A 27526-nucleotide genomic window follows, 5' to 3' on the forward strand; every position below is an offset into this window, starting at 1 on the left:
TTGTAGAACAGCCTATTTTGTCGGCATCGATGTTATTGGCACCGCTTAAATCTGCCTCTTCCATATCTATGCCTGTTCTGTCGGCAGAACCGAAGTCTCTACGACGAGCTGTTCATTCAGTCTCCGAGCCGGTACCACCTTCTGAAACCCGTACTGCTTTACTTTCACCAGGTACGGTGTCGATGCGTTCTGGCAAATCGGTACGCAAAACCAGACATACCGAATCCTCTACTCCTTTAACTCAGGGCCGTCTCCCATCGGTACGCGACCCTGATTTATGGGATGATTCAGAGGACCCTCTCGGTACCGATGATGACTTTTCATCGGATGAGGCTGACCCATCTGTGCAGGATCCTGCTAGTAAGCCAGAGCACACTTCCTTCACTAGGTTTCTTAAGGAGATGTCAGACACCCTTTCAATCCCATTGGAATCTGATTCTAAAAAGTCCAAGGCATTCCTTGATGCTTTGGATTTTGACCAACCTCCTAAAGAATTTTTGCATGATATCTTAAGGGAAACTTTTTATAAAAATCTGGAGACTCCTCTCACCATCCCAGGAGCTCCAAGAAAACTGGAATCGCTTTATAAGGTTATTCCTATCCCAGGGTTTGACAAACCTCAGCTGCCACATGAATCTTTGCTGGTGGAGTCAACCCTGAAGAAATCTGCAGGCTCCAGTGTGTATGCTTCTGTCCCTCCTGGCAGAGAAGGCAAGGATATGGACAAATTCGGTAAAAGACTTTACCAGAATGCTATGTTGGCCAACCGTTCAGGTAACTATGCCTTTCACTTCTCCTTTTACCTGAAACATCTTATCCAGCAGATGGCCACTTTTCACAAATATATTCCAGACTGCAAACTTTCTGCTTTTCAGCAATGTACTGCCAATCTCTGACAGCTCAGAAAATTCATGGTCCGTTCCATCTATGACACATTTGAGCTGACATCACGAGCTACTGCAATGTCTGTAGCTATGAGACGCTTAGCATGGCTTCGCGTCTCAGAACTTGATGTGAACCACCAGGACCGCCTTGCCAATGCTCCCTGCCTGGGTGATGAGCTGTTTGGGGAATCTCTAGATACCACCACCCAGAAACTTTCGGCTCATGAGACGAGGTGGGATACCTTATTGAAAAACAAAAAGAAACCCCCTCCTGCTCGTCCTTTCAGGCAGCAGACGTCGTATCAGCGCCGTTTCTCCGCTCGGCCAATTCAGCCTCATCCTCCTCAGCCCCGGAGACAGCAACAGCACCAACAGGCTCGTCAATAACAGCCTGTTCCTCAGCCTAAACCAACTCAGCCCTTTTGACTCTCTTCTCCAGGGCATAGCCAGCCTTCCTCCCTCATGTCCTCTTCCACAACCTATCGGAGGCCGCCTCCAAATCTTTATGGCCCGATGGGAGGTAATTACCACCGATCAATGGGCGCTCTCTATCATCGCCCACGGTTACTCCCTCAATTTTCAGACTCCTCCTCTGTTAAGCCTGCCAAAAGAGTCTGCTTCCACCAGGTCTCAATCCCTCCTTCTCACTCAAGAGGTTCAATCCTTCCTTCTTCTCAATGCCATAGAAGAGGTTCCTCCAGATCAGCGAGGTCAGGGATTTTACTCCCGGTACTTTCTAGTTCCCAAAAAGACCGGGAACCTCAGACCTATATTAGATCTCAGAGATCTCAACAAATGCTTGGTCAAGGAGAAGTTCAAAATGCTCTCTCTTGCCACACTCTACCCTCTTCTCACTCAGGGCGACTGGCTATGCTCCCTCGATCTCAAAGAGGCCTATACACATATTTCTATCCATCTAGCATCCAGGCAATATCTACGCTTTCTCATCAGTCACACTCATTACCAGTACAAGGTGCTGCCATTCGGTCTGGCCTCCTCTCCCAGGGTGTTCACCAAGTGTCTGATTGTGGTCGCAGCCTATCTCCGCGCTCACAATTTTCAGGTCTTCCCTTATCTGGACGACTGGTTGATCAAGGCTCATTCCCCTCAGGCGGTGCTTCTTGCCACCAACCAGACCATTCAATTTCTTCAACTGTTGGGGTTCGAAATCAATATCCCCAAGTCGCATCTCATTCCAACCCAGCGACTTCAATTCATTGGCGCCATTCTGGACACTGTGCTTATGAGGGTGTTTCTCCCACCCAACCGCCTTCAGACCATCCTTCAACTTTGTCTGCTGGTGTCTCAACAGCTTACCATCTCAGCAAATCACATGATGGTGCTCTTGGGGCTTATGGCATCGACGGTGCATGTCACCCCCTTCGCACGTCTTCACCTGCGCACTCCTCAATGGACCCTAGCAACCCAGTGGTCACAAGCGACAGATCCTTGCTCACAACACATATCTGTGACATCGTCTCTTCGACAGTCGCTACGCTGGTGGTTGACATCTTCAAATCTATCCAGAGGTCTACTATTCCATCTACCTCCTCATCAGCTGGTCATCACTACAGATTCCTCCCCCTATGCCTGGGGGGCTCACTTGAACGAATTCCAAACTCAGGATTTTTGGACTGCCCAGGAAAAGAAACATCACATCAATTTCCTGGAGCTCCGAGCGATGTTTTACGCCCTCAAGGCATTCCAGCATCTCCTCTTTCCTCAAGTACTACTTCTTTGCACAGACAATCAAGTCGCCATGTACTACATCAACAAACATGGTGGAACGGGCCTGTTGTGTCAGGAAGCCCAACGGATTTGGTCTTGGGCGACAGCTCGTCATTTATTCCTGAAAGCTGTCTACATTCAAGGGGAGCAGAATTCCTTAGCAGACAATCTCAGCAGAATTCTCCAACCTCACGAATGGACTCTCGATCCCATGACTCTCCAGTCCATTTTCGCTCAATGGGGCACTCCTCAGGTGGACCTGTTTGCAGCTCCTCACAATCATCAACTGCCCCTGTTTTGCTCCAGACTTTACTCCCCTCACCGTCTGGTACCCGATGCATTTCTCCTGGATTGGACCAATCTCTTCCTTTATGCATTTCCTCCTCTACCTCTCATGCTGAGGACTTTGTTCAAGTTCAGGAGGGAACAGTCCACCATGATTCTCATCGCTCCACGGTGGCCCAGGTAACACTGGTTTTCCCTTCTACTTCAACTCAGTACCAGGGAACCCATACTTCTTCCACTGTTTCCTTCTCTGCTTACTCAGCATCAGCAGTCCCTACTACATCCCAACTTACAATCTCTGCACCTGACAGCTTGGTATCTCTCGGGCTAACTGCGGCTCATTCTCTTCTTTCTCAGTCTGTTCGTTCTATCATTGATGCTTCCAGGAAACCGACCACCCTTCATTGTTATCAACAGAAGTGGTCTCGGTTTTCTTCCTGGTGCCTCTTGCATCACCATAATCCCACGTCTCTAGCAGTGGGGCTGGTGTTGGACTATCTTCTTTCCTTGTCTGCTTCTGGTCTCAAATCTACCTCTATCAGAGTTCATCTCAGTGCCATTGCTGCTTTCCATGAGCCAATTCATGGAAAACCCCTCTCTGCTCATCCTTTGGTTTCCAGATTCATGAGGGGCCTGTTCAACGTTAAACCACCTCTCAAGCCCCCCTCCTGTGGTCTGGGATCTCAATGTAGTTCTTTCTGCCTTAATGAAGCCTCCTTTTGAACCTTTGGCCACAGTACATTTCAAATTTCTCACTTGGAAAGTGCTCTTCCTTATTGCTCTCACCTCTGCCAGGAGGGTCAATGAGTTACATGCATTGGTGGCAGATCCACCTTTCACTGTTTTTCACCATGATAAGGTGGTTCTGCGTACCCATCCAAAGTTTCTCCCTAAGGTTGTGTCTGAATTTCACCTTAACCAGTCCATTGTCTTGCCTGTTTTTTTCCCGAAGCCTCATTCTCATCCAGGTGAACAGGCTTTACATACTTTGGACTGTAAACGTGCTTTGGCTTACTATCTCGAATGCACTAAGCCTCACAGATCATCTCCTCAACTTTTTTTGTCTTTTGACCCTAACAAAATGGGTCATCCTGTTTCTAAACGCACTTTATCCAATTGGCTTGCTGCTTGCGTTTCATTCTGTTATGCTCAGTCGGGCCTGACACTGGAAGGTTCTGTCACGGGCCACAAGGTTAGAGCTATGGCAGCGTCTGTAGCTTTCCTCCGCTCCACTTCCTTTGAGGAAATCTGCAAGGCTGCTACTTGGTCCTCGGTTCATACTTTTACATCTCACTATTGTCTGGATTCATTCTCCAGACGGGATGGACACTTCGGCCAATCTGTTTTACAAAATCTTTTTTCCTAATGGCCAACCTTCCCTCCATCCCTCTTTTTGTTAGCTTGGAGGTCACCCATCAATCAAGAATATGCTGCCTGCTTGTACTGGGATAAAGCACAGTTACTTACCATAACAGGTGTTATCCAGGGACAGCAGGCAGATATTCTTGGGTCCCTCCCATCTCCCCGGTTGGCTTCTTAGCTGGCTTATCTTAACTGGGGACCGCGCGCCTCCGTCGGGCGGGAAAGTGCACGCGCGGTGCGGCCTAGCTAGAACTTTCTAAGTTCTTAGAGTGCAATCATTCTAAAATTGTCCGTAACGGGGCTCCGTCGGTGCCGTCACCCATCAGTCAAGAATATCTGCCTGCTGTCCCTGGATAACACCTGTTACGGTAAGTAACTGTGCTATACCGTATATTGCCTATACAGTTTCCATAGTAACAAGCATAAAATGTTAAACAAACATATAATTCAGTTGTTTAAAAAGACACTCTTAAAAATGATCGATAAACGTCAGAAATCTTCAAATCGTTTGAATATAAAATTTCAACTCAAAAAAGCCTTCACAAACAGTTGAGTTTTTAAAATTCATTCTAGCAGCACACAAAAGTAGAATTCCTGGCATGAAATCTCTTTTACTACTTGGGATCTTGCTATATACTTGGGACCTGGGTTGGACACTATTAGAAACAGTCTATTCCAGTATGGCAAGTTTTATGTTTGGAATCTTAGATTTGGAAATCCTGGATCTCTTGACGATCCCGACTCCTACTGCTTGGCAGTATCTTCAGGTCCTGGGATCAATGGTGGCCTCCCTGGATTTAGTACTATGGGTTCGAATGCACATGTGACTGCTGGAGCCATATCTCTTGTCCCTGTGGTGCATCATTTGCTTCAGATGCCCCTCCCTTAGACGGAGCCAGCAAGGAACAGTCTATGCTGATGGATTCGGGGGTCTGCTCTCGAAGGTCATCCCCCTCAGGATCACAGAGTGGGTTACACTCGTGACCGATGCCAGTCTCTTGGGCTGGGGTGGCTCTTTGTGGGGATTGCGCCATTCAAGGATCATCATTGGAAGGGCTGGTTGATAAGTTGTCTGGATCTCTGGGCCATACATTCGGCGCTCTGAGTTCTGAAACACCTTAGAAGGAATAGCAGTCCCTATCTGAACCCTGTCGCAAAAATGATTATATTCACTTTGAGATGTCACTTGTGAAGGTAAACCCAATATATAATAATGAATGTGCCAAATAATGTGATGTCGTGATTATGCGTATATAGTATCAGAGCATTAATCAGCTGTTGAAAAACATAATATGAAATAACTTAGCTGACTCAAGAACTCTTTTATATATTTCTGCCTTAGTCCATGGAAGATCAAGCCATACGTAGGATTGAGGCTCATCCGGGCCTGATGATTCTAATGGTCTCGGACTGGCCTCTCTGGTCATGGTATGTGCAGGGAGATGAGAAGTTCAGACTCCCTCTTCATTGAGACCTTTGTCAGGGGCCTGTTGCTGTGGAGAAACCCCAGCGCGTTGGTCTTATTGTATGGCTCTTGAGCGCAAGGCCTTAAGTCTATGTGGATACTCTGACTTGGTGATTGCTACTCTCTTGAAGTCTAAGAAACCTTTTACTATGTCAGCTTATGCCAAGGCTTGGAAGGCTTTCCAGCAGTGGTGTGCCAGGGACCATTGCTTCCATCCTGGTGATCCTAGCCTTTTTGCAGGCTGGTCTAGAAAAAGGCCTGGCAGTGGGTTTCCTCAAGGTACGGGTGGCAGGACTTTCCTGTTTCAGAGTGCATACATGTTCCAGTTCGCTTAGTACTCTCCCTGACATGATCAGATTTTTCAGGGGAGGAACTTTGTCTGAGGTCGCCCCTGCTTCAGCCCTTTTCAACGTGTAAACTTAATGAGGTACTGAAAGGTCAACTCCATTTGAACCATATAAGCATGCATCTCTCTTAGAACTTATGGTCAAAACAGTGTTCCTAGTGGCAATCATTCAGCCTGGCGCATTTCGGAGTTGCTGGCTCCCTTTTGAACATGGGTGTAACAGCTTGTAACTCCTCTTCTCAACAGCAGTACGTGTGTGTTTCTTAGCTTCCTTCTTTCCTGAAGCAGCAGAATTCAGCAAAACAAGTGAAGGGGGTGGTATGTGAATAGCTCCCTGACTCTAGTTGGATTACAAATTCACGTGTGGGACAGCGTGTTTGCAGGTGCAAGTGGACCCCTTGAGACTACATGGTTGCAACCGTCTAGAGATAAGTACCAGTGGAGCTTTTCTATGTTTACATTTATATGTAGTGAGCAAAAGCACAACAGACAAAAATTCAATGGCAGACGATATGATGCATGACCTACTTCTACTGGAGCGCTGGTCTAGGTCCTGGCAACTCAGTTTCAATGCCAAAAAATGCAGTCATGCACATGGGGAGCCGAAATCCATGCAAGGTTTACACCCTAAATGGCGAGATCCTGACAAGAACTGAAGCGGAAAGAGACTTAGGGGTGATTGTCAGGGAAGACATGAAATCTGCAAACCAAGTGGAGCAAGCTTCATCCAAAGCAAGGCAAATCATAGGTTGCATACGCAGGAGTTTCGTCAGCCGCAAACCGGAAGTCATTATGCCACTGTATAGATCCATGGTGAGACCGCACCTGGAGTACTGTGTGCAATTCTGGAGGCCGCATTACCGCAAGGATGTGCTGAGACTGGAATCGGTCCAGAGAATGGCCACCAGGATGGTCTCGGGACTCAAGGAGCTCCCATACGAGGAGCGGTTAGGGAAGTTGCAGCTCTACTCACTCGAGGAACGTAGAGAGAGGGGAGATATGATCGAGACATTCAAGTATCTCACGGGCCGCATCGAGGTGGATGAAGATATCTTCTTTTTCAAGGGTCCCGCGGCAACAAGGGGGCATCCGTGGAAAATCAGGGGCGGGAAACTGCACGGTGACACTAGGAAGTTCTTCTTCACTGAAAGGGTAGTTGATCGCTGGAATAGTCTTCCACTCCAGGTTATTGAGGCCAGCAGCGTGCCAGATTTTAAGGCCAGATGGGATAGACATGTGGGATCTATCCGCAAAGATAAATAAGAAGGGTCATTAGAGTGGGCAGACTTGATGGGCCGTGGCCCTTATCTGCCGTCTATTTCTATGTTTCTATGTTTCTATATTTTTTGTGATTTTGATTTTTGTTTTCAAGCTACTATTCCGTGTTTACCAGGACAAAGTTTTGGGAACTTTGGAGACAAATTTTGCTCATCCGGTGGGTATAACCGTAGGTTTTTGTCAGCAGGCCCTTTGAGGGCAGACCTGATGGGCTTTGGCCCTTATCTGCCGTCATCTTCTATGTTTCTATGCAGTTTTCCCCCGGGTAGAGGAGCCTATGATTTAACTACTTTGGAGCCTTTAATGCCTTAATGTTCAGATGAGCTTGTGTCTCTGCTTGATGGTTTTGAGACTCATTTTTGTAATTAATGTGGTCCTGTTTCCCTGGCTAGTCTTGGCAAATATTTACTTATCAAGTAAGTGGATACGTTGAGTAGTGAATTTTGGTAGCTGCACCGTTTTTGGCTTTGCTGTATTAGTTTAAGTAATCTATAACCCAGCCAGCAAAGATTACCTGTTCCCCTTAATTGTATCCATGACATCCTATTTGTCTATCTTGTATGTTTAGATTGTATGTGCTTTCAAGCAAGGACTGTGTTTTTTGTAAATATGTACAGCGCTGCATATGTCTAGTAGCATTATAGAAATAATTAATAGTAGTAATAGTAATTAGAAGTGAGAGTTGGAGAGAGGCATTTTGGTCAAATAATTGAAAAAACATTGTAAAATGTCAAAATATTTTGATGTTCAGCAGGCAGTGTAAGAGAGTGCATCTCTGGACAGGAACTGACAGATGTAAGAGTAAATTTCTAATCTTTTTCTCATATTCTTTAACGCCTATGCAGGTTGTGAGGATGGTAATCCGGCATCATGAGGAGCAGAAACAAAAAGAGGAGAAGGCCAAGAGAGAGGAGCAAGCCAAACTCCGACGTATAGCTTCTTCCATTGCCAAAGAAATTCGCATGTTCTGGGCCAATGTGGAAAAGGTAGGAATGGATTACATATAGGACTAAGTGGACCAGCTCTTGTTGGGAAGTAGGGTCCTGGGAGTTCAAGGGTATATCTGAATATATTTTTTTATGGGTGGCAAAAGGGAGTAAGGGGGTTTTACATGCTTCTAATATAAGGCAGTAGTATATCCTTTCCCATAACCTCACCTTGCTTATCTTTCTTATCCCCCCCGGGGCAGGTGGTGCATTTTAAGCAGCAGTCTCGTCTGGAGGAGAAGCGGAAGAAGGCTCTGGACTTGCAGCTGGACTTCATTGTTGGGCAGACCGAGAAGTACTCTGACCTGCTGAGCCAGAGCCTGAATGAGTGTGTGCCATCTGCTGCCAGAGAGACTGGTTCCTCTCTGCCTGGATCATCGCAGGCTGCTTCTCCTGTCTCCAGCCCCCAGCCCTTTGGCCATGGTCAAGAGGAGGAAGGTGCATATCTGTTCAGGGTCCTTTTGACTCCATTACAGGCAAGGGATTGGGCTCCCTTATAGTGACTATAAAATTAAACTTTGAATCTGATGCCCCAGCATATAGCCTGCTTGCTACTTTGTTTGCTATTCTTTTCATACCATGTAGCAGGGTTATACAACAAGACAATGCAGTTGCTCCTTTTGTTTCTGTAGGTTACAGTTTCTGAGGGAGTTTTTTTCTCTTTTTAAAATCTCTCACAGATGCTTTATATACTTCAAAATAGTTTATACTTTAGTATAAAGTAGTCATCGCTAAAGTATTACCTAATATTGTGGTCCCAGGAGGAGGGGGTGGGGTCATAGATATGAGAAGAGATCAGGTTATATGGGGACAAATGCTGTTTCCTTTGGTTTGTGCTAAAATTTCTAGTAACGTTTCACATCACTGCCACTTGCTTATCTGGAGGTTTATACTATTTAAATTCATATTCCCTATCTTTAGACCATTCCTGATAAGTGGGTATGTAGTACTACTTATTTCTATAATGCTGCCAGACATAAGCAGTGCTGAACATTAAACATGTAAGAGATAATCTCTGCTTTATAGAGCTTACAGTCTAATCAAAATAGACAAATAGGGGTTCAGAAATTTCTCACAGAGGAAATGATAAAACAGACATTGTGTTTTCCTACTAGCAAATGGGGATAGTATGAAAACTGAGTGATAGCACCTGTTAAGATGGTGTGAAGCCCTAAGCCAGCCAGTATTTCTGTCTCCTCAGCAGATGGTAGGTGATGCAGCTATGTTCGGTTAAAGAAAAATTTGTTTTGAGCAGAACTCAAAATTTGACATACTAATCTTGTTTCTGATTTAACAGGGTTTGAAGCCATGGTTAGAGATGCTGCCTGGTCTGGTGCTTAGTCCTATGAATGCACACACCAGTCTTTGGGTCTTCTCCCTACCCCATGGAGTCAAGATTATGCCTTGGTCTCCTCTCCCGTTACTGAGAGGGTTCCTTGAGAGCCATCTTTCAGAATGCTAAAACCATTGTAAAAAAAGAAAAGACCTTTCAACAAAGGTATTTGAGTTAGAGACTTTTGGAGTCAGACTTGTTGCTACAGAGTTGAGAGAGAGTTGCTGGGCTCTGAGGGGTGAGCTATTGCATGGTGCCAAGCTTTTTCAGTTATCAGTCTTTGCTGCCTGTGCTTGAAGTTGGAGTTTAGGAGGAGACAGTGGAAGGAACAAGGTTCTTCCCAGGTGTCTTGAGATGGACCAGCAAATGTGGCTAAAATGCCTCATTCCTCGGAAGGCCTCGTTCACCATTTTGGGGGTGCTTGGAGTGACTCCTGCTTCTTTAGAGGATCCTCTGTTTCCTACCAGGCATGATTCAGGGGAGTTGATGTCCTCCTCCTTGAAGTTTGTGCTCCTGTTATATCAGGCTTTTTGTTGTAAGACAGTAGCTGTCAGTGCCTGCTTTGCTGGAACCTTCAGGTGTTCAAGATGTGGTTGGACTATTTGGTGGAAAGATACTATAGTACTCTCTCAGACAGGAGATAGAGGATTCAGAGGGTTTGCAGTCTTTATCTTCCCTTTTTTTCTTTGAATGAGGACCTGAGCAAGAAGTTCTTTGATCTTGATGATCCTTGGGTGGGGGGGGGGGGATGGGGGAGGAGTGCAGCTGTTCCCCTGGGGAAGGACCCTCAGTTGTTTCATCCCATTCTGCTACATGTTTAGTTATTAGGAAGGGTGTGAGCCCACTGGAACAGGTAGGAAAAAATGCTTGAGTAACTGAATGTAAACCACTTAGGCTAGAAGTGGTATATAAATATTAAAAATATAATAGTTGTCCAGATCTTTCAGAAGCCAGAGTTGCCTTGCTTGGTTTCTCAGATCTGTTAGTTTAACTGAAGATCAGCTTCCAATGACCAGGAAAAGGGGATTTGGCAGCCAACTAAGACTTTTCTATTAAATGAAGATCTCAAAGAAATGATAGAGGCTGGATGCTGCTCTAAAAATTTGGAAGTGCCAGGGCTAAGTTTTAACAGCTTCCTTTGATGGAGTTAGAGAGGTTCTGCTTATCTAAAATAGATGCGCTGGTGGCAGTTGTCACTAAGAAGACTACTATTCAACTAGAAGGGGTAAAGTACTCTCAGGATTACCGTATTGGGGTGCTTTTAAAGAGACAAGAATGTAGAAGAAAAGAAATCTCTGCAAGATATGAAAAGAACTGAAAACAGTGGATATGATAAAAAAACGGAGATGTAACCACAGAACCAAATGGAAATTCTTTATTGAGAGAAGAATTTAGACCTGTAGTTCTGTCTCCATTTGTGGCCATCTTTGCTGTTTGGGTGCTTTTAAAGAGGTCTTTTGAGGTTTCTGCCCTGGCCTTACAGGCAGACCATTTGCAAGGGGTTCATATCTTTACTGGGCAGAAAACATCTGGATCTTCAGCTTGAGGGTTCAGAAACTGTGATTTAATTTGGAGATGGGCACAGCCTTTCTTGCAGGCACTTTATATGACTGATCTTTGGCAAAACATTTCCTTTAGTTCAGGAATTGGATTGTGGATGTAACATCTAATGTGTGTCTTAATCCTTTGCTTTTTCACGGTAATGGCTGTTCAGTGAAGATTTGGAGAAGTTAGTGAAAAAACCTGGGAAGTGCAAAGTGCTATGTCTTCCTGAATATAAATCCCATTTGAGTTCTCAAACTTCTGTTGGAGACTGTTTCAGAGATGTACATAGATTCTGTCCTGGCAGAGCTGGTACTTTACAGCAAAGCTAGTTTTGGTCTAGGGATTAGTCCTTTAGAAATGGTAGACATTGGTCAGGAAGCTGGACAAAGAGCACTTAAGACCTCCTATACTATCCAATGAAGGTTTTGGGGATCTATCCTCCAAATATGGGAATGTTTCTACAGCTCTTTTAATCAGAGATGGGCCCAGATATATTTGGATTAATGAGTCCTGGAAGTTTTTCAGTCTGGTTGTGCCGTGAAATGTTCTCAACTACTTCACAATGCCTTCCTGGTTTTCCCTTGTGAGTCCCCTCTGAGGCTAAACTAAACTAAACCTTAAGTTTATTTATCCCAGGACAAGCAGGCAGCCTATGGGTGACGTCATCGGAGCCCGGATGCGGAAGCCTCGTAAGCAGACTTGCTTGTAGAAACTAGAAGTTTCGAATCAGCCACACCGCGCATGCGCGAGTGCCTTCCTGCCCAGTGCTCCTCAGTTCTTAGTTTTCCTCGGAGCCGAGAAGTCTGTCTTTGACTCTCTGCGTTTAACTTTCTCACTTCGTGCCTTCTCTCACCGCGGTTTGTGTTATTTTTCTTCACGAATCGCTGTACTTACTTTATTTCTTTTATTTCTAGTTTAAAAAAAATAAATAAATTTTTATTTCCTCCGTTCGGCTGCCGGGGCAGGCCGCTCGGCCGCAGCCCAGGGGCTTCAACCTTGCAGCGGCTGTTTTTCCTTTTTTGTCCCGGCCAGCGACAGGCTTTAAGAAGTGTAGCCAGTGTCAATGTGCGATTTCTCTCAAGGACCCACACACCAGGTGCCTCAAGTGCCTTGGGCCACAACATCATCCAAAGTCGTGCGAACGCTGTGCTACTCTTCAACCTTGAGCCCTTAAACGTCGTCTACTTTCAGTGGAGAAGCTCTTCCAGATGGATTCGACCACTTTTTCAACCCCGAAGCTGACCTCGGTCTCTCCTTTGACCGAGGGCCCTCCTGCCTCCACTGCTTCGACCTCGAGCCTCATCAGACCTTCGTTTGCAGCGGCTCTTTCCTCGACGTCTGCTGTATCTCCTCCTGTTTCCTCAGGTCAGATAGCTCAGCAGACAGTTCCACCGGTGGTGCTTAAAGTGCCTAAGACTTCTAAATCGAAGCACATTTCCACTGCCTCGGTGGAACCTCCAGCCAAGGCAGGTGGTCTGGTTTCAGACGCTGATCCATCCTTGCCGGCTTCTTTCCAGACCATGTTAGAGCAGCAATTTGTTCAGTTCCTCACCTAAATGGGACCGAAGCTAACTACTCTAATCCAGTCTGGGCATTCTGTAGACTCCCGCGAGGTCGAGCCTCTTCCTATGCCTCAGTCTGAGTCTACACACTCTATGCAGGGAGCAGAGTCTCTGCGGGTGTCTTGTCTGGCATCTAAGCACGTGAAGCAAGGAGCAGATTCTTTGCAAGTGCCTCGGCAGGAATCATCACACTCCATACAAGGAGTAGAGTCTTTGGGAGTGCATCAAGGTTCCTCCATCAAGCCTCTGGAGCTTCAATCCACAGTCTCTAGTCCTATCCATTCTTTGGAGGCATCAGCTGTTTCCCTCTCCAGGGCGAAGTCTCCTCGATCTTCGAGATCTGCTTCCAAGCACTGTTCTCAACGATGATCGAGACCTTCATCTAGGCATCCTTCCAGGCATAGTTCTTCTTCTAAGGAGCTTCCTTCTAAGGAGCGTCCTTCTTCAACTAAATCTCGATCTACACCTACTTCTACTAGATCGCAGACTCCTCGTTCGAGGTCTCCACTTCCACACCTCGAAGACTCAGCAGTTTTGATTGCCTCGTCCAAGTCTCCCTATTCTTTTGATGCCTTTTTTCCAGCCGAAGCTTCATCTTCGACCCAGGCTGCCTCGACGACCTCGAGTCCTTCTCAAGGCAAAGCATTACCGGATCAGCTATCTTTCTCCTCTTTTCTTCGTCAGATGGCTGTGGACTTGGACCTTCAATTGGATGCTGGTTCCAAATACTCTAAGGAGTATCTCGAAGTCATGCATCTTCCTCAACTTCAGCAGAGTCACTTAAGCTTCCTACTCACAAGCTTTTGTCTCAAACTTTTACCAGATGCCTGGAGACTCCTTATTCAATTCCAGCTGTTCCAGGCAAATTAGACTCCATATATAAAACTCTCCATTGTAAAGGATTTGAGAATTCAGTTATCTCACCAATCGCTACTTGTGGAGTCTTCCTTGAAAAGATCCCATCCTTCCAAGGTTTATGCTACCGTTCCTCCTGGAAGAGAAGGGAAAACTATGGACAAATTTGGACGTCGCATCTATCAAAATGCCATGATGTCCTCTAAAGTCCTCAATTACAATTTCCATCTCTGCTTACACAAAGTCAGGGATCTCTGCTTCATCCCAACCTCCATGTCTCTACACCTGACAGCTTGGTACCTCTCAACATAACTCCTCTTCAGTTTTCTCAACCTGTAAGATACATTTTAGAAGCTTCTAGGAAGCCTACCACTAGACAATACTATCACCAGAAATGGACTAGATTTTCTACGTGCTGTTTTTCTCATGATAAGGAGCCTCAACATTCCTCCTTATCTTCTGTTTTGGACTACCTTTTGCACTTATCCACCTCTGGTCTTAAGTCTACATCGATCCAAGTCCATCTAAGTGCAATTGCTGCTTTCCATCAGCCTATTGAAGGGAAACCACTCTCTGCTCATCCGGTGGTTTCCAGATTTATGAAAGGACTTTTCAATGTCAAACCTCCTCTCAAACCTCCTCCAGTGGTTTGGGACCTCAGTGTTGTTCTTGCTCAATTGATGAAGCCTCCATTTGAACCAATGTCTACGGCTCATCTGAAGTATCTCACTTGGAAAGTGGTGTTTCTCATTGCCCTCACTTCTGCTCAAAGAGTCAGTGAGCTGCAAGCTTTAGTTGTTGATCCACCTTACACTGTGCTCCATCATGACAAGGTGTTCCCCCATACTAATCCTAAATTCCTCCCTAAAGTGGTATCAGAATTTCATCTCAACCAATCCATTGTTCTTCCAGTGTTCTTTCCAAAACCGCATTCTCATCCTGGAGAATCAGCTCTTCATACTCTGGACTGTAAACGTGCTTTGGCCTTCTATTTGGAATGCACCAAATCCTCAACTTTTTGTCTCCTTTGATCCAAACAAGTTGGGACATCCGATCTCTAAGCGTACCATCTCCAACTGGATGGCTGCTTGTATCTCATTCTGCTATGCCCAGGCTGGATTACACCTACACATTAGAATCACAGCCCATAAAGTCAGAGCAATGGCAGGTTCAGTAGCTTTCCTCAGATCTACTCCTATTGAGGAAATTTGCAATGCTGCTACTTGGTCCTCGGTTCACACTTTCACACTTTCACATCTCACTATTGTCTGGATGTTTTCTCCAGACAGGATGGCCATTTTGGCTAGGCAGTATTACAAAATGTATTCTCCTAAATTGTCAACGCTCCCACCATTCCATTCTGGTTAGCTTGGAAGTCACCCATATATCGAACCTTCAATCCTGGGCCCACACTGTGCAGATGAAACTGAACGAATCCAAAACAAAACTTCTCTGGCTCAGCCCAAAACTGGACCAACTGCCCACCTCCATCCCACTGTCCTCTGGCCCCACCCTGCATCTTGAATACTCAAGTAAAATTCTGGGAGTCATCATTGACTCTACACTTTCCTTCAACGATCACCTCAACTCCCTAATAAAAAAATGTTTCTTCGGCTTTCACATGCTAAGGAAAGTGAGAACCTGTTTCCATCAAAAACACTTTGCCATCCTTGTCCAATCCACCATCTTTTCCAGACTGGACTATTGCAACTCTATCTACCTAAGCCTAACAAAGAAAAACCTTCAAAGACTCCAGCGGATTCAAAATGCCGTTGCTAAGCTTATCTTCACAAAAAGCAAATTCGACCACGTCTCACCACTTTTGTCCAAGCTCCACTGGCTCTCGATAATCTCCAGAGTCTACTTCAAATGTGCCTGCCTTACTTTCAAGATCCTACACGGCATTTTCCCCCCTTTTATTCCTCTTTCTTGGAATTCCTCTAACCCCAATTCCACCAGATCTATCCAAAAACTGAAACTTTCCTTTCCTTCTCGAAAAGGCGTTTCCCTTGTAGGAAAACTAGATTCCTCCCTCCCTTTCAGAATCACTGAGCTCTGGAACAATCTTACCTCCCCTCTTAGGAATCTGAGCTCCCTCCAAATCTTCCGTAAACATCTGAAAACCTGGTTATTTTCAAAAATGTAACTCTTCCTCTCTCTGGTTACTCTGTCCTAAATTTTCTCTTCATTTTGTCTTTTCCTTTCACTGAAGTTCCTTTCTACCCTAACCCTTGTTAACCGTATCGAGCTTTGTGAATGTAGAGATGATGCGGTATACAAACCCAAGGTTTAGTTTAGTTTAGTTTAGAATAGGCTGCCTGCTTGTCCTGGGATACAGCACAGTTACTTACCGTAACAGATGTTATCCAGGGACAGCAGGCAGCTATTCTCACAACCCACCCACCTTCCCTGGTTGGCTTCTCTGCTAGCTATCTGAACTGAGGAGACGCGCCCTACGCTGGGCGGGAAGGCACTTGTGCATGCACGGTGCGGCTGACTCGAAACTTCTAGTTTCTACAAGCAAGTCTGATTGCGAGGCTTCCGCATCCGGGCTCCGTCGATGACGTCACCCATATGTGAGAATAGCTGCCTGCTGTTCCTGGATAACATCTGTTATGGTAAGTAACTGTTCTATACCACATCCTCTCCATAATTATAGAGCTCGGCACAGGTTACAAGAGCTTAATATAGGAAGGAATAACACATTGGGTTTGAAGGCTGAGTATAGGGGAGAGGAGAGCATTATATAAGTCTTTAATAGTACCCGCCAAATCCTCTCTGAGCTCCCTTAGTATCCTGGGACCAGACGGGATCCATCCCAGGATATTGAGGGAGCTCAGAGAGGTTCTGGCAGGTCCTATTAAAGACTTATTCAACAAATCTCTGGAGACAGGATAGGTTCCCGGGGATTGGAGGAGAGCGGATGTGGTCTCTGTTCACAAAAGTGGTCACAGGGATGAAGCGGGAAACTACAGGCCAGTGAGCCTCACTTCGGTTGTTGGAAAAATAATGGAAGTGCTGCTGAAAGAAAGGATAGTGTACTTCCTTGAATCTAATGGGTTACAGGATCCGAGGCAACATGGCTTTACAAAAGGTAAATTGTGCCAAATGAACCTGATTGAATTTTTTGATTAGGCAACCAGAGAGCTGGATCGAAGATATATGCTAGATGTAATTTACTTAGATTTCAGCAAAGCCTTTGATACAGTTCCTCATAGGAGGCTGTTGAACAAACTTGAAGGGCTGAAGTTAGGATCCAAAGTGGGTTAGAAACTGGTTGTCAGACAAGATGCCAGAGGGTGTTGGTTAATGGAAGTCGCTTGGAGGAAGGAAAGGTGAGTAGTGGAGTTCCTCAGGGTTTGGTGCTGGGGCCGATCCTGTTCAATATGTTTGTGAGTGACATTGCTGAAGGCTTAGAAGGAAAAGTGTGCCTTTTGCAGATGATACCAAGATTTGTAATAGAGTAGACACCAAAGAGGGAGTGGAAAATATGAAAAAGGATCTGGAAAAGTTAGAGGAATGGTCTAATGCCTGGCAGCTAAAATTCAATGCAAAGAAATGCAGAGTGCGATGCAAAGAAATGCATTTGGGGATTAATAATCGGAAGGAACCGTATATGCTGGGAGGTGAGAAGCTAATATGCACTGGATGGGGAGAGGGACCTTGGGGTGATAGTATCCGAAGATCTAAAGGCGAAAAATCAGTGTGACAAGGCGGTGGCTGCTGCCAGAAGGATGCTGGGATATATAAAGAGAGGCGTAGCCGTAGAAGGAAGAAGGTGTTGATGCCCCTGTACAGGTCATTGGTTTGGCCCCACTTGGAGTATTGTGTTCAGTTTTGAAGACCGTATCTGGCAAAGGACGTAAGAAGACTTGAAGCGGTCCAGAGGAGGGCGACGGAAATGATAGGAGACTTGCGCCAGAAGACATATGAGGAGAGACTGGAAGCCCTCAATATGTATACCCTAGTTCCTGCCCTCCTGCATGCTCCCACCGATACCAGCGACCCACGCCAAGACCAAAGACTTCAGGGCTCTAAGTCGCTTCTCTTCTTACTGGGCTGGCGTGTGAACATGCTCTGCCCCCCTAAAGCGGCCGGGAACCTTTAAATATGCAACAGCTTGAGCCGACCACCAGTTCCTGCCCTCCTGCCTGCTCCCACCAATACTGATGACCTACGCTGAGACCAATGACTTCAGGGCTCCCAAGCCGCCTGTCTTCTTACTGGGCTGGGCGTGTGAGCGTGCTCCACCCCCCAGAAAGCGGCCTGGAACCTTTAAATCTGCAGCAGCTAGAGCTGACCACCAGTTCCTGCTCTCCTACCTGCTTCCACCGATACTGGCGACCCGCGCCAAAACCAATGACTTCAGGGCTCCCAAGCCGCCTCTCTTTTTACTGGGCCGGGCGTATAAGCGTGCTTCGCCCCCCCCCCCCCCCCAGAAGCAGCCGGGAACCTATAAATCTGCAGCAACTAGAGCCGACTACCAGTTCCTGCCCTCCTGCCTGCTCCCACTGATACCGGCAACCTGCGCCGAGACCAACAGTTTCAGGGCTCCCAAACCGCCTCTCTTCTTACTGGGCCGGGCATGTGAGCGTGCTCCGCCCCCACAGAAGCGGCCTTAATTAAGGTTTTTGCTAAGGTTCTTCTGTTAAAATTTTTGCTGAAGTTTTTTGTTCTCCACACTTTACTTGCCGGATTGTTAGATGCATGTGTAATTGTTAGATGCATGTGTTAGACGCATGTGTGATTGCTAAACGCATGTAGTAGTAGACGCCTGGGACGCAAGTGCTAGACGCATTAGATGCATGTGCTAGACGCATTAGATGCTTGTGCTAGACTCATTAGATGCTAGGCTGACAAACTGAGAGCCCCAAACGTAAGTTACAATCTTACTGAATTTTGTTTCCTTTACTTAGCCACACAGCACACACCTAAACCAGGCACCCACAGAGAACTCAGCAGCTCACAGAGACCAGGTATTCGCAGAGATCTCAGCAGCACCAGCACAACGCGCAAGAAACAGGAGGACAGCTAACAGGAGGGCAGGACACGCACAGCCGACTGGATAAAAGCACAGACAATTCAGAAGGGGAACAAGATATGAACGTCCACGGAAGCCAGATGGTGAGCTTTCCAGTCTTCTGCACCGGCTGCAATATGTATGACTACCTCCCCTCGGGGACTAGGCCATATGTTTGCAGTCGACGCAAGGAACTGGAAAGCCTGAAACAGCAAGTCCGGCTGCTGGAAGGAACTGTGATAGAATTAGAAGAACTCCTCGTCAGGAAAGAAGAAAACTGCAAGCAGGAGAAGTTACTAGGGGAGTCCAGTACCACCGAAGTGATCGAGGAATTGGAGAGATACATCGAGGAAGCTCACCATCAGCATGTGGAGGTCCCAGGGTTGGAGATCAGTGCAAGAACAACAACCAAGGAAGAGGGTTCATGCGATGAGGAAGGAGGCACCACTACAATGGACAAGGAGGAGACCGCGGCAGTAGAAGATGAAGACAGGGCCTACTCCATGGATACGGACTTACGACCCCCCAAGAATCCCCGAATTAAGAAGATAGGGATCATCGTTGGAGATTCCATCATACGCAATGTGGACAGTCACATCGCAGGAGGGAGAGAAGATAGAATGGTCACCTGCCTGCCTGGTGCAAGAGTAAAGGATGTGGCCAGCAGGATCACCAGGATCCTAGACAACGCAGGAGGAGAGGACACTGTGCTCATCCATGTGGGAACCAATGATGTGAGCGGAAGGAAGTACGACAGGGAAGAACTGAAGGGTCAACTCCGCTCACTCGGAAGAAAACTGAAGGTCAGGGAGGTGAAAGTGGCCTTCTCCGAGATCCTCCCAGTTCCGAGAGCGGATGGAAAGAGACAGGATGAACTGCGAACAATCAACGCCTGGATGAGACGATGGGGCGATGAGGAGGGATTCGACTTCGTGCGCAACTGGACGGCGTTCTGGGGAAGTGGCAGATACTACAGAAGGGACGGCCTACATCTCACCAAGCAAGGAGCAAGAGTCTTGGCCGAAAACATGAAGAAGACCATTGAGAAGGCTTTAAACTAAAGGTCAGGGGAGAGCCGACAGTCGACAATCAGTCGATGGCCCGGGCATCAGGGGACCCCAAAGAAGAAACTACAAGTGCCTGCTCATACAAAGGGAAAGAGCATGCTGAAATCGAAAGTAACAGAGATAGAGCACAAAAGAATACAAAAAGGGATGAGAAGACTGAAAAATCCAAGAAGGTTCCCCCAAGAGAAATCAATTGTGTGTACACAAATGTGCAAAGGGAGCTCAAATGTATGTACACGAATGCCAGAAGCTTGGGAAACAAAATGGGGGAACTGGAAGCAATAGCAAGACGAGAAGGACTGGATATCATTGGGATAACAGAAACATGGTGGAACGAAGAAAACGAATGGGACACTGTACTAAGGGGATACAAATTATACAGAAAAGATAGAATAGGGCAAAAAGGGGGAGGTATTGCCCTGTATGTTCATGAAGGAGTAGAGTCTATCAGAGAAGGGATGACAGAAGGGAAAGAAAAATTGGAATCCCTCTGGATAAAGATTCCTAGACAAAATGAGGCTGAAACGAAAATTGGCCTCTATTATCGACCCCCGGGACAAAAGGAAGAAACAGACATAGAAATGCTAAAAGAAATCACCAATAGATGTAGAGCAGGAAATGTAACGATCATGGGAGACTTTAACTTTCCCGGGATAAACTGGAACCTAGGCATCTCAAACTGCGGCAGGGAATCCAAGTTCCTGGAAATGATAGGGGACTGCTTCCTAGAACAAATGGTGGGAGAACCAACAAGAGGAACTGCCACCTTGGACTTGGTCCTAAATGGCATAACTGGAAGGACAACAGATGTACAGGTCACTGTTCCGTTGGGGACAAGCGATCACAGCATGATCAATTTCAAAATTGGCATCGGGAAGGGGAAACATACCAAGACTCAAACCACAGCCTTTAACTTCAGAAAAGGGAAATACGACAGCATGAGAGTCATGGTTAAAAAACGGCTCAAGAAAAAGGCAGCCAAACGGTCGATCAAGCATGGTCCCTACTAAAAAATACTATCACCGAAGCGCAGAATCTCTACATTCCGCAGATATCCAAAGGAAGGAGAAATAAAAACAAAGGAGAACCAGCTTGGCTAACTAAAGAGGTGAAGGAGGCAGTAAGGGATAAGAGGAACTCTTTTAAAAAATGGAAACGTGAACACACAACGGAGGCCTGGAACAGTCACAAGGTCGACCAGAAGAAGTGTCACAAGGCGGTAAGAGACGCCAAAAAAGTCTATGAGGAAAAGATAGCGCAAGAAGCCAAAAACTTAAAGCCCTTTTTTAGATACATAAAAGGGAAAAAACCAGCTAAGGAGGCAGTGGGCCCTCTCGACGACCAAGGAAGAAAAGGGTGCATCAAGGAAGACAAACAGATTGCGGATAAGCTAAAGTCATTCTTTGCGTCTGTCTTTACCAAGGAGGACACTGCATCAATGCCAGAAACAGGGGAGAGCATTCAAGGGAGAAATTGAGGATAGCCTCACCACAGTTAATGTGGATTTGAACATGATATATTATCAGATCGACAAATTGAGGAGTGATATATCCCCTGGACCAGATGGAAATCACCCAAGAGTGCTTAAGGAGCTTAAGATAGAAATCGGAGAACTATTACAATCCCTAGCTAACTTGTCAATTAAAACCGGGCAAATACCAGACGACTGGAAGATAGCGAATGTCATCCCAATCTTCAAAAAGGGATCGAGAGGAGAACCGGGCAACTATAGACCTGTGAGTCTTAAGTCGGTTCCTGGGAAGATGATTGAAGCACTAATAAAGGATAGCATAGAGCAACACCTGGAAAATCACAACCTGATGAGAGCCAGCCAACACGGCTTTAGGAAAGGGAAGTCATGTTTGACTAATTTACTTAAATTTTTTGAGGAGGTAAACAAACAAATAGCGGTGATAGCGGTGAACCGGTGGATATAATATACTTGGACTTCCAGAAAGCGTTCGACAAGGTTCCCCACGCAAGGCTTCTGAAGAAACTACAAAGTCATGGAATAGAAGGAGATATACTAAGATGGATAAGCAAATGGTTAGAAAACAGATTGCAGAGGGTGGGCATAAAAGGGAAGTTCTCGGACTGGGAAGAGGTGACAAGCGGTGTACCCCAGGGATCGGTTCTTGGGCCCATCTTGTTCAATATCTTCATAAACGACCTAGAAGATGAAACAACAAGTAATTTAATCAAGTTTGCAGATGACACAAAACTATGTCGGGTAGTTGGGTCACAAAAGGACAGAGAAGAACTTCAGAGAGATTTGAACCAGCTAGAGAAATGGGCGGAAAAGTGGCAGATGAAGTTTAACATAGAAAAATGCAAAGTGATGCACCTGGGTAAGAAAAACAAGGAACATGAATATAAAATGTTAGGTGTGACACTGGGCAAGACCGAACAAGAAAGGGACCTGGGGGTGCTGATAGACAGGACCCTGAAGCCGTCGGCTCAATGCGCAGCGGCAGCAAAGAAGGCAAACAGGATGTTGGGTATGATAAAGAAGGGAATTACAAGTAGATCGGCGGACGTCATCATGCCACTTTACAGAGCAATGGTCAGACCACACTTAGAGTACTGTGTCCAACACTGGTCTCCCTACCTAAAGAAGGATATAACCCTACTGGAGAGGGTGCAAAGGCGAGCCACGAAGCTAGTTAAAGGTATCGAGAATTTGAGCTACAAAGAACGCCTTGGAAAACTGGGATTGTTCACCCTCGAGAAGAGAAGACTGCGAGGAGACATGATAGAGACTTTTAAAATACTAAAAGGATTTGACAAAATAGAGCAAGAAACATCGTTATTCACATTGTCAAATGTGACCCGGACAAGAGGTCATGGGCTGAAACTGAGGGGCACAAGACCCAGGACAAATATAAGGAAGTTCTGTTTCGCACAACGAGTGGTGGACGCTTGGAACGCTCTCCCTGAGGAGGTCGTGATGGAGACCAACATTCTGGGATTCAAGAGCAAGTTGGATACGCACCTTCTTGCAAATCACATTGGGGGATACGAGTAAACAAGGTTTCTCAGCAGAGAACACCTAGCTTGGCCTCCGCGGGTGCGGGTCGCCGGACTGGATGGACCTAGAGTCTGATCCGGCGAAGCCATTTCTTATGTTCTTGTGCTAGACACATGTATTACACATATGTGATTGCTAAACGCATGTTTTAGATGCATGGGATGCATGTGCTAGACACTAGAGAATGATACGGTGACAAAATTCATCACCGTTCCCGTCCCCGTGGATAACTGCGGGAAACAATCTTCATGTCATTCTTTAAGGAAAGAGGGAAGAATCAGAGTATGAATGGCCACAACCACTCACCCGCAAGCTTTGCTTTGAATAATGCTGGTGTAGAAGGACAGAGGATGAAATAGACACTAGAAAATGACATGGGTTTATTTCCTGCGGTTATCCGCAGGGACGGTAACGGTGATGAATTTTGTCACCGTGTCATTCTCTACTAGACACATCAAACGCATATATTAGATGCATGAATTAGGCATATGCATTAGATGCATGTGTTAGACGCATGTGCTAGACCCATGTATTAGACGTATGTATGATTTAAGTTGTGAGAGCTAACTCCCCCAACACAATCACTACTACCAGTTACTGGCTACATCTTAAGAGCTATATCTATCTGTATCATCTTAAGAGCTATATCAATCTGTTTATCAACTAAACAACCTAGAAATTAGGAGTATTAGGGAAACCAATATAGCTATTGCGACAGGAAGAGACATACTACCCTCCAAACATGAATTTCCTATTGATTTTATTGATCTATCTAATAAGCGGTAGCATCAAAGATGTTAACTCACTATCCACAATTATATTCAATCCATTACCCTGCTCTATCAATCAAGCATATAATTGACCCACAAGAAGACAGGATAAATCATATTAATGTAATTTCAAATAAAGGAAGACATCAACGAACCCTTAAAAAAAGAATAAGGGAAATAAAACCTATCAGAACCACTACCCCTACCAAACCTATCACATCTGCCTCTGTTCCCTGTGCATATCTTAATACTAGATCTGTCAGGAATAAAGCTTTTCTAATTAAAGATTGGATCATCAGCAAGCAAATAGCCTGTCTTTTTCTAACCGAAACATGGCTATTGTGTGAAGATGATCCAATAATATTTGATCTTCTACCAGATAATTTTAAAATCCTTACGCTAAACTGTGAGGGTAGAAAAGGGGGAGGATTAGCAATTATTCTTATGGAAGGATTTGAGTTTGAACTATTGAATTCCAAAATGACCAATCAGTTAGAAATATTAGCCTGTAAAATCAGTAATAAGGAACTAGAAGAATCCCTATCTTGTATATTATTCTATGTCCCACTGAAAAGCTGGCCAAAAGCCAAAGAGGACTTTTGTGAATTTGTTCTACATAATTCAATTATTCCTTCTTACAATATCATCGCAGGTGACATAAACATACACCTAGATGAAGAGAACATTCCTGGTACGAAAGACTTTAAAAACTTTCTATCCCTACTCAATTACAATCTCCCTTTACCCACACAAACACATGAAAAAGGTCATCACTTAGATGTGGTAGTTATGTCCACAAAGGAAATTTTAGACCCTGCCTTCTCTCTACCTCATGGCACCTGGTGTCACGATATCTGGTCTGACCATTTTACTTATTATTTCAAGTTAATCTGGACTCATTTAAAATCTAAAACACATCCAAGGATAAAAAGAGAACATCACACAAGAGGTTATATTAATCCAGAAGAATATTGCTCTTAATATGAACTACAAGCGGAGATAGGTGAAGGAGTCAATTTCTGGGATCACTGAGATTTCAGCAGTTGGAACCCAAGCACAGTCACGGGTAGAGCTTTGGATTCTTGCCTAGAAATAGCTAAGAAGAAAAAATTTTAAAAAATTTAAATTGAATCAGGTTGGGCAGACTGGATGGACCATTTGGGTCTTTATCTGCTGTCATCTACTATGTTACTATGTTTTTGTGAAAAGCCTAATTTTCAGGTGCTTGCGGAATAGTTGGAAGGAGCCCTGATTCTGTAGTGGGGTAGTAAGATTATTCCAAAGCCCTGTGATTCTGAAGAAGAGAGATTTTCCTAATTTTCCCGCATAGAGGATACCTTTTAGCGAGGGGAAGGATAGTTTAAGTTTTTGGGAGGCCTGGTGCTGTCAGGACTCGAGAAGTTCCAAGACAGTGGGATTAGGGAAGGGAGGATGCCATGTAGGATTTCAAAAGCTAGGCAGGCACATTTAAAATGAACCCTGGAAATTATTGGGAGCCAGTGGAGTTTGGACAGAAATGGAGAAACATGATCAAATTTGCATTTTGCAAAGATCAACTTGGCCACAGTGTTCTTAATTAGTTGATGTCTTTGAAGACTTTTTTAGTTACACTTAGATAAATGGAATTACAATAGTCTAGTCTGGAGAGGATGATGGATTGAACAAGGATGGCAAAATGTTGTTGGCGGAAGCAGGATCTCACTTTCCTCAGAATTTGGAGGCTAAAAAAGCATGATTTTACCAAGGAGTTGAGGTGGTCATTGAAGGAAAGAGAAGAGTCGATAATGATGCCTAGAACTTTGCTTGAGAACTCAAGCTGCAGTGTGGTGTCAGAGGGCAGTGTGAAGAAGGTAGGCAGCTGTTCTAATTTTGGACCGAGCCAGAGAAATTTTGGACTCGTTCAGTTTCATTTGAACTGAGAGAGACAAGGATTGGAGTTTTGTTATGCAAGCTGTTATGTTCTCAGAGAGGTTGGTAAGGTTTGAGTCTGTCTCGAGAAGGACAAGGATGTCGTCAGCATATGTATATGATTGTTTCAAGTGAAGATAGATGGAAGAGTTTCAGGGAAGATATGTAGATAGCAGTGCCTCCGCCGGGTCAGACCATAGGTCCATCCTGCCCAGCAGTCCGCTCCCGCGGCGGCCCAAACAGGTCACGACCTGTCTAAATCACCAGAAGGGGCCCCCATGCCACCTCGGTTTCCTAATTGAGTCCTATCTTCCCATCAAAGTCCTAGCCCTCCGGTCTTGCACCTGCACGACCTGGTTGGGTTTCTACATTTATTTTCTGGTTAGCTTTCTCAGTATCCCATGATCCCTTTATCCCTCAGGAATCCATCCAGTCTCTGTTGAAGAGATGTTGAAGAGAATAGGGGATGGGGTAATCCCTGTGGTTTCCAAGGAGCGGACATGTGCCATTTATGTTGACAATGTAGGAGTAGGAATGTAAGAAGTTCAAGAACCACTCTTAAGACTATGGAGTCGATGCCAATCTCGGAAAGTTGATAAATTAGAATATCGTGGTGGACGACATCAGAGGAGGGGCAGGACCGCGGCAGAGGGACGACAACTCAGGAGGCCTATGGCAACCTGCACGGATCGCTGAAGTACCCGTGATCCTTTCTGCAGATTGCTTTCTGCAGGAATCGGGTAAAGGGAGTCACGGGAGGCCAGAGGGGAACATACAGGCCTTCCCGGGAGGGGAGGAGGGGAGGTACTGGCCTTCGGGGGGGGGGGGGGGTGCAGGCCTTCAGGGGTTCGTGGGGACAGGCCTTCGTGGGGGGATAGGCCTTCGGGGAGGAGGTGCAGTCTTTCGGGTGGGGGGACACCGACCTTTGGGGGGGAGTACAGGCCTTCGGGGGAGTGCAGGCCTTCGGGGGTTCGGGGGGACAGGCCTTCGTGGGGGGACAGACCTTCAGGGGTGTGCAGGCCTTCTGGGGGGGGACAGAACTTTGGAGGGAGTGCAGGCCTTCAGGGGTTCAGGGGGGACAGGCCTTCAGGGGGGACAGGCCTTCAGGGGGGACAGGCCGGGGGGGGGATAGGCCTTTAGGGATGGGGGATAGGCCTTTAGGGATGGGGGATAGGCCTTTAGGGATGGGGTATAGGCCTTTAGGGATGGGGTATAGGCCTTTAGGGATGGGGTATAGGCCTTTAGGGATGGGGTATAGGCCTTTAGGGATGGGGTATAGGCCTTCAGGGATGGGGTGCAGGCCTTCAGGGATGGGGTGCAGGCCTTCAGGGATGGGGTGCAGGCCTTCAGGGATGGGGTGCAGGCCTTCGGGGGGTGGTGCAGGCCTTCAGGGGGGTGTAGGCCTTCAGGGGGGGACAAACCTCCAGGGGAGCGGGTCCTAGTGTAGAAGTACACGGAGGGAGGGAGGGAAAGGGAGGTTCAAAGATAGGTGCATATGCCGGACTTTGGGGGGAAGAAATAATGGGTCTAAAAACAGAGGAGTGGGAGAAAGATGGTGGATAATGGGATTTAGGGAGGGAAGGAACAGAAAGGGAGAGAAGTTGGACACAAGGGATGGTGTGGAGGGAGGATAGAGATACTGGATAGGAGGATAGTTGGGAAGAGAAAGGGAGAGATATTGGACCCTGGGGTGGTGGGGATGGAGGGAGAGATGCTGGATGAAAGGGAAGTTGAGAAAAGGTGAATCTGTGGATGGAGACGAAAAGATGCCAGACCTCCGGGGGAGGGAAGGGAAATGGAAGTGGAGGACAGAGATGGCAGATGGATGGTTAGCACGGAGAAAGAAGAAAGAAGGAGACCATGGCAAGCAAGACAACCAGAGCCTGGGACCAACAAGATTTGAATACTGACCAGACAACAAAAGGTAGAAAAAATAATTTTATTTTCTGTTTTGTGATTACAATATGTCAGATTTGAAAAATGTAATCTGCCAGAGCTGGTGTTAGACTGCAAATGTGAGCTAGGATTTAACAGAGAGAGGAAAAGTCCTTTTTGTTTCTTTATTTTGTTTACACCACTGGTTCCCAACCTTGTCCTGGAGGAC

The 27526-nt window shown here is 46.0% G+C and overlaps 1 protein-coding gene across 2 annotated transcripts in view; it reads left to right on the forward strand.

Annotated features, from left to right (window-relative positions):
* Positions 1 to 27526, forward strand: part of SRCAP (Snf2 related CREBBP activator protein) — an 891636-nt gene that overhangs the window by 210635 nt on the left and 653475 nt on the right. For both annotated transcript variants that reach the window (XM_033945009.1, XM_033945008.1), the window contains exons 6-7: positions 8194 to 8334; positions 8538 to 8772. In XM_033945009.1, coding sequence (XP_033800900.1) covers positions 8194 to 8334; positions 8538 to 8772 — 376 coding nt within the window. The remainder of the gene's footprint in view (positions 1 to 8193; positions 8335 to 8537; positions 8773 to 27526) is intronic.

Source organism: Geotrypetes seraphini, chromosome 5 (genome assembly GCF_902459505.1).
Source record: "Geotrypetes seraphini chromosome 5, aGeoSer1.1, whole genome shotgun sequence".
Lineage (NCBI taxonomy): Eukaryota > Metazoa > Chordata > Amphibia > Gymnophiona > Dermophiidae > Geotrypetes > Geotrypetes seraphini.